Genomic DNA, 7,047 nt, shown 5'->3' on the forward strand with positions numbered 1-7,047 from the left:
AAAAAAAAAAAAAGAATAGCTCATAGCGGGCACCAATGGCCCACACTTTAATTCTAACTGCTCAGGAGGCTGAGATCTGAAGATTGTGGTTCAAAACCAGTCCAGAAAGGAATGTCCATCAGACCCTTCAATTAACCACCAAATTAATCTCCAGTTGATCACCAAAAAGCTACAAGTGGAGCTGTGGCTCAAGTGATAGAGCACAAAAGCTCAGGGACAGCATCCAAACCCTGAGTTCAAGTCCTAGGATCTGTACAAAAAAAGAGAAAGAAGAATAGCACTTAATGTGACAACATTGATTGCCAGTAAGTGGCTGTGGCTGTAACTTTTAAGAAGGAATGACTGTCATTTCAAATACATGGAAAGTATTTCATGATACATAAAGGATGTAAAGTGTGTGCTGCAGCGCTGTATCGGTCAGGTGTGGTGGGAGGGCTGTAAACTATGGCCACCGAGATCCCCTTGTTCAGGCTGAAGCCGTTGAATGGTGCCTGGCCTGAAGCCGTAGGCGGTAGGTCAGCAAGACCGTCTGACCGGACTGGGCAGGGACTCACCTTCAGTGAACAGGTTTCCCATTTGGTGGCATGGGCTTCTGAGCATCTGCCTCCCGAGCAGCCAACCATGTTAGCAGGTGGGCCCTGTCCCACTACCGCAGCCGCCCATGTAACCTCCCACGGAAGAAATTGAGGAGCGCCAGGCGGTGATGTTCTTACACAAGGCCCACGTTCATGTCTGTTGCCTCAGATACTGGTGTCTGTCAGGAGGCACAGGGGTGAAGGCCTGGGTTTGGGTTGAAGGTTTGTCTCCAGCTCTGCTGCCTGGCCCAGCTCTTGTCCCGTGTGTCCTGATGACAAGGGTCTGACATCCCTAGATGCCAGTTCCCTGTTCTGTTTAAGGACCTTTTCAGTGTTAGTGGAATTGGGGCTTCTAGAAGAGTCTGTTCATGTACATAGATGGCCACAAGGGAGTTTAACACCTTAGAAACAAACCCCTGTCCCTCTCCTTCGGCATCAAAGACTTCCTGCAGATGGTGTCAGTCAGTGAAGACCGCTGTATGATAGCTGCACGCCTGGTCATGTGCTCCTGGGAGGGGCCTGAGCACCGTCACAGTACCGGCCCAGCATCCTCACTGCTTCCCAGTTGGCGGAAGAAGCAGATGTGCTGGCCAGGGTCATAAGTAGAAGACAGTACCTTGCAGGGGGACAGCAGCTAGAGTCGGTTAAGATGTAGCACTTACTGATGATTTGATATGTAGTGCTAACAACTATCCATTGTAGTGCTGGGGATGAGCTAGATATTACAGGCACACAGCAATGCAGGTAGATGTGATTTCAAGTATATGCTTATATACTTATGTGTATGCATAGGAAGTACCTGGAGCTAGAGGCTCACATCTCTAATCCTATTTGGGAGGCTGAGAGCTGAGGATCATGGTTTGAAGCTAGCCCAGGAAGGAAAGTCCGTAAGACTTTTACCTCCAATGAACTTCCAGAAAGTTTTGGCTGAAGTGGTAGAGCACTTGAGCAATGCTTAGGCCCCTGAGTTTAAGCCCCAGGACCAGCACCCTCCCAAAAAAGAAGAGCTTGCCAGGCTCACGCTTGTAATCCTAGCTATTCAGAAGGAGGCGAAGAGCTAAGTATTGGTGTTCAAAGCCAGCCCAGGCAGGAAAGTCCAGGAAACTTCTGCAGTTGGCCACCAAAAAAACATGTATAGCTGTGACTCAAGTTGTAGAACACTAGTCTTGAGTAAAAAAGCTCAGGGAGGGCTGAGAATGTGGTTCACACACACACACACACACAAATACACAGAATGTAGTGGGGCTTAAAAAGAAAAGTGGACTATGTTTCTAATTTAGGGTGAGAAAGGTCTGCAAATGGTTGATACAAAGTAGTATTAAGGGCCAAGAGTGGTGCATATGGAATTTGACTCCTTGAGAGGCTGAGCTGGGTCGATGGTAAGTTTGAGGTCAGTGTGGACAGTTTAGTGAGACCTTGTCCCCCCAAACATAATAAGAACAGCTGGAGGTGTAGCTGTGCGGTAGAGCACTTCCCATACTTGTGAGGTCCTGGTTCTGTCCTTAGCACCTCAAAAAAGCTATAAAGACTGGAAATTATAATTTCATAGAAAGAAATAAAAAGTTTCATATGACTCAAGTCACCATTAACAAAGTTAAAAATGAAAACTATATTTAGGGAGAAAGTGCTTTCCAGCTGGGTACAGGTAATTCAGACCTGCACTCCTGCCTGTTCGTGAGGCACAGGTCCAGCTTGGGCAGAAAAGTCCATGAGTCAGATAGATTTATTTATTTATTTATGTATTTAGTTGGTCATGGGGCTTGAACTCTGGGCCTGAGCGCTGTCCCCCAGCTCTTCAGCTGTACACCAGCGCTGAAACCAACCAGAGCCACAGTCCCACTTCCGGCTCTTTCTGATTATGTGGTGCTGAGGAATTGAACCCAGGGCCTCATGAATGAAAGGCAATCACTCTACCACTGAGCCACCTTCCCAGCCCCGCCACTTCTGGTTTTTGAGTAGTTAATTGGATATAAGAGTCTCACAGGGACTTTTCTGCCCAGGCTGGCTTCATACCTCTATCCTCAGATCTCAGCCTCCTGAGTAGCTAGGATTACAGGTGTTAGCCACTGGCACCCAGCTTTTAAGAGTGCTTTTTAAGGAAAGATAGCTGTTTACATGTGGGGGGAAAAAAACAAACCCATGTGATAATCTATAAATGAAGGCTTAGATGTCTTCCAAATAGCAGAACATAGATTTGGAAAGCTATCTTGGGCTTTAAACCACTCCATTGGGTAAGACAGGGGGACAGGGGATGAGCCAGTTCTACATTGAAATCCAGATATGTCTAAAAATAGGGATTAAAACAAGAGGATGTGGGGTTGCAAATGTGTCTCAGTGGTAGAGCGCTTGCCTAGCATGCATGAAGCCCTGGGTTCAATTCCTCAGTACTACATAAAAAGAAAAAGCTGCAGGGGCTGGGAAGTTGGCTCAGTGGTAGAGCGCTTGCCTTGCATGCATGAGGCCCTGGGTTCCATTCCTCAGCACCACATAAACAAAAAGAAAAAAGCTGGAAGTGGCGCTGTGGCTCAAGTGGTAGAGCGCTAGCCTTGAGCTGAAGAGCTGAGGGACAGCGCCCAGGCCCAGAGTTCAGGCCCCACGACTGGACCCAAAAAAAAAAATAATAATTACTGCTCCTTCAAGGGGCTAGGAAGGTGGCTCAGTGGTAGAGCGCTTGCCTTGCATGCATGAGGCCCTGGGTTCCATTCCTCAGCACCACATAAACAAAAAGAAAAAAGCTGGAAGTGGCGCTGTGGCTCAAGTGGTAGAGCGCTAGCCTTGAGCTGAAGAGCTGAGGGACAGCACCCAGGCCCAGAGTTCAGGCCCCACGACTGGACCCAAAAAAAAAAAAGCTGCAAATGGTGCTGTAGATCAAGTGGTAGAGTGCTAGCCTTGAGCAAAGAAAGAAGCTCAGGGACAGTGCCCAGGCCCTGAGTTCAAGTCCCAGGACTGGAGGATTTTGATCTGCTGCGACTCATGTGCCTTCCTCGTTTACAGGTATGGATCCTGGCGTGAGCCGGTCAACCCCTACTACGTCAACTCTGGTTATGCCTTGGCCCCAGCTACCAGCACCAATGACAGTGAGCAGCAGAGCCTGTCCAGTGACGCCGACACCCTGTCCCTCACAGACAGCAGTGTGTAAGTCGTGCCCCTCCTGACCACTCACCTCCCTGGTCTGGGCCTACCTCGCTACATGGGCTTGGTCTCCTGGTTCCCCTGGAACGTAGCTCAAGTGCACTTTAAGCATAGACAAGCAGCTCTGCAGGTGCCGTCATCAAAACTCAGCTGAGGCATGGGATTCTACCCAGCACCAAAACCACCAGTGATAACCCATTCTGAGCACCACAGTGTCATCAACCACCGCTGTCTGAGGCCACAGCTATCCGGAACCCTTGGGAGAGGAGAATCTGGGGCAAAGCTCAGACTGACTCAAGAGCTGCCCTGCCGGAGAGTCTGGCTTTTGTTTCCTCAGTTTTCATAGTCCAGGGCTCAGTTCGATGGTGGGTCAGCCGCTGGATGCGCCATCTCCACAGTAGGTGCAGGACAGAGAATGCAGACTTGGGAAGGCCACTTGGTTGCACAGGCCTTTGTGAAACTGGTTGCTGTTCTGAACCGGTCCTTTTGTTATGGTTGTTGTTGCCAGACCTGAGGCTTGAACTCAGGGCCGAGGCCCTGTCTGTGAGCTTCTTTTGCTCAAGGCTAGCACTCTACCCCTTGAGCCACAGCCCCACTTCTGGCCTTTTCTGTTTATGGGTACTGAGGAATGAACCCAGGGCTTCATGCATGCTCCCAACCACTCCACCACTAAGGTGCAGTCCCAGCCCTGAATCCATTCTCTTCATGGCTCAAGGACGGCCTAGGGCCTGAGTTACAGCTGAGCCTTCATGTTCCCTCTGTCAGGACACGGGAGCTTGCCTTACAACGTCACCATCCCAGGTGGGGGGTGGGCTTGCTCCTTCCTGGCCCTGTGGTGTCCCTCTTACTTGCACTGTCCTGGTCTAAGCGTGTGGGAATGGGGTTGCGGGAGGCCCACGTGCACCTGGCCATGCACAGTCCTCCCCTGCAAGCTGTCTTGCCCCCCTCCTCGTCCCCTGGTAGATGTTTCCGGTCTGAACACTGCCCCGGTCTTGGCAGTGATGTGAGGTCTTAGCAGGCATTACCACGAGAGCCAGAGGCTTTGCAGCTGCACGCGGCCTCTCGCACATTGCGCCGCCTGTTCTCGAAGGGCCTTCAGGAGGCCTTGACTTGCAGTTGGTTGATCCCAGGTTACATAGGGAAGGCTTGTACGGCCGGACTTTACCAAAATACCCAATAAAATGCTAGCTAGGTAGCAGAACACTCCATGTCTGTGCTTTGCTATCCCATACGAGTCGTGTGCATGAGCATGTGCAAGCCCACACATGTGTGTGGCACTGCACCTGAGGTATGGCCACCATGACTGCCGAGCCACGCGTCACGCCCTGGCCCTCACTTCCTGTTGGAGCTAACCAGGCCAACCCCTTCCTCTGCACAGGGATGGGGTCCCCCCATACAGGACCCGCAGGCAGCACCGGAGGGAGGTGCAGGAGAGCGTCCAGGTCAACGGGAGGGTGCCTCTGCCTCACATCCCCGTAAGTACTGCCCCGCAGCCCCCATTGCCCGTCTGCGAGTGGACTTTGGTTCCACCGCTCAGAATTGGCCACGACCGGGGGCTGGGAAGGTGGCTCCATGGTAGAGTGCTTGCCTCGCATGCATGAGGCCCTGGGTTCAATTCCTCTAGCACCACATATACAGAAAAAGCAGGAAGTGGTACTATGGCTCAAGTGGTAAAGCACTGGCCTTGAACTAAAGAGCTGAAAGACAGCACCCAGGCCCAGAGTTTTTGGCCACCATGGTACCCACTAGTGGGCGAGGCATAGCCGGTGATCTGGACCTGGATAATCCTGGAGTAGGAGAATGGCAGGTGATAACTGCCAGTGAAAGTTAGTCCAAAGAGCCCCAGTCTACACAGCTACACATTCTTCGTGGGGCTTGAACTCTGGGCCTGGGCACTGTCCCTCAGGTCTTTTGCTCAAGGATAGTGCTCTACCACTTTGAGCCACTGTGCCACTTCAGTTTCCTCATGGTTTAATTGGACGCTTCTGCCCAGGCTGGCTTTGAACCGTGATCCTCAGATCTCAGCCTCCTGACAGGCATGAGCCACCAGTGCCTGGCAGACCACCCTGTTTTGTGGCTGAGTAGTGGATGTGACCGTGTGAACATCTTGGCGAGCCTGGGCTCAGGACTTCACTGGCAGCAGGTCACGTGGCGTGTGACAGCAAGCTCCTCCTGTAAAGTCCTCACTGGTGATGAAGAGAGCAGTTAACGTGTTGTATTTTTGTTTTACTTCTTTTGGCGCTGGTGCTGGCACTTGAACTCAGGGACTAGGTACTGTCCAGGAGCTCTTTGCTGGTGTTCTACCAGTTGAGCCACAGCTCTACTCTGGCTGTTTGTGGTTCATTGGAAATAAGAGTCTCATGATCTTTCCTGCTCAGTCTGGCTTTCAACCTCAGTCCTCACATCTCAGCTTCTTGAGTAGCTAGCATTTCAGGTACAAGCCACTGGTGCCCAGCTTACCAGAATTTTTTAGTTAGAATCTTAGTTTTTTTTTTATTTTTCCTGGTCCTGGGGCTTGACCTCAGGCCCCGGGCTCTGTCCCTAAGCAAGGCTAGCGCTCTACCTCTTGAGCCATAGCACCACTTCTGGCTTTTTCTGATAGTTTATTGGAGATAGAGAGTCTCACAGATTTCCTGCCTGGTCTGGATTTGAACTGTAGTCCTCAGATCTCAGCTTCCTGAGTAGTTAGGATGACAGGGGTGAGCCACCAGTGCCCGGCTCTTCCAATCATTCTTTGGCATGTATTTGGCTTAATCTTGGCACTGATGTTGTCTACTTATCAAAAATGAGTGATGCTGTGTGTATGATTCTGAGTAATTGGGATTACGGATGTGAATAGCTGGCACCTGTTTGCTGATTCGTTTGTGTGTCTATGTACTGGTACTGGGGCTGGAACTCAGGGTCTGGGTATTGTCCCTTAGCCTTTTTACTCTAGGCACTATAGCTCCACTTCTGGCTCTTGGTGGTTAATTGGAGATAAGAGCTGTCTTTGAACCATGATCCTCAGATCTCAGCCTCCTGAGTAGCTAGGATGGACAGGTGTGAGCCACCGGCGCCCTCTCAGAGATTTTCTTGTATACCCAGTTTGGTTCCTGTAACAGTCCATGCTGACTCGCTCCGCCTCCACGCCTCCCTGCCCCCACCTCTGCATCACGCATCGGCTGCAGAGGCGCCTCAGCACAAGGCATCACTCTGTGGTTTCTGACGGGATGCAGGTCCTGAAGGTGCTGTGGCCTTGCACCGCCTCAGAACCCGAAGAGCCCGTGCTGCGCCCACGGCGGCCTGGGTGCTCTTTGGGGGTTTCAGAACCCGAAGAGCCCGTGCTGCGCCCACGGCGGCC

At 51.3% G+C, this 7,047-nt stretch overlaps 1 protein-coding gene across 1 annotated transcript in view; it reads left to right on the plus strand.

Annotated features, from left to right (window-relative positions):
* Positions 1-7,047, plus strand: part of Axin1 (axin 1) — a 36,356-nt gene that overhangs the window by 18,168 nt on the left and 11,141 nt on the right. Inside the window, exons 4-6 of the mRNA XM_013011737.1 lie at positions 1,019-1,021; positions 3,568-3,710; positions 5,086-5,182. Coding sequence (XP_012867191.1) covers positions 1,019-1,021; positions 3,568-3,710; positions 5,086-5,182 — 243 coding nt within the window. The remainder of the gene's footprint in view (positions 1-1,018; positions 1,022-3,567; positions 3,711-5,085; positions 5,183-7,047) is intronic.

This window comes from Dipodomys ordii, unplaced genomic scaffold, assembly GCF_000151885.1.
Source record: "Dipodomys ordii isolate 6190 unplaced genomic scaffold, Dord_2.0 Scaffold14, whole genome shotgun sequence".
NCBI lineage: Eukaryota > Metazoa > Chordata > Mammalia > Rodentia > Heteromyidae > Dipodomys > Dipodomys ordii.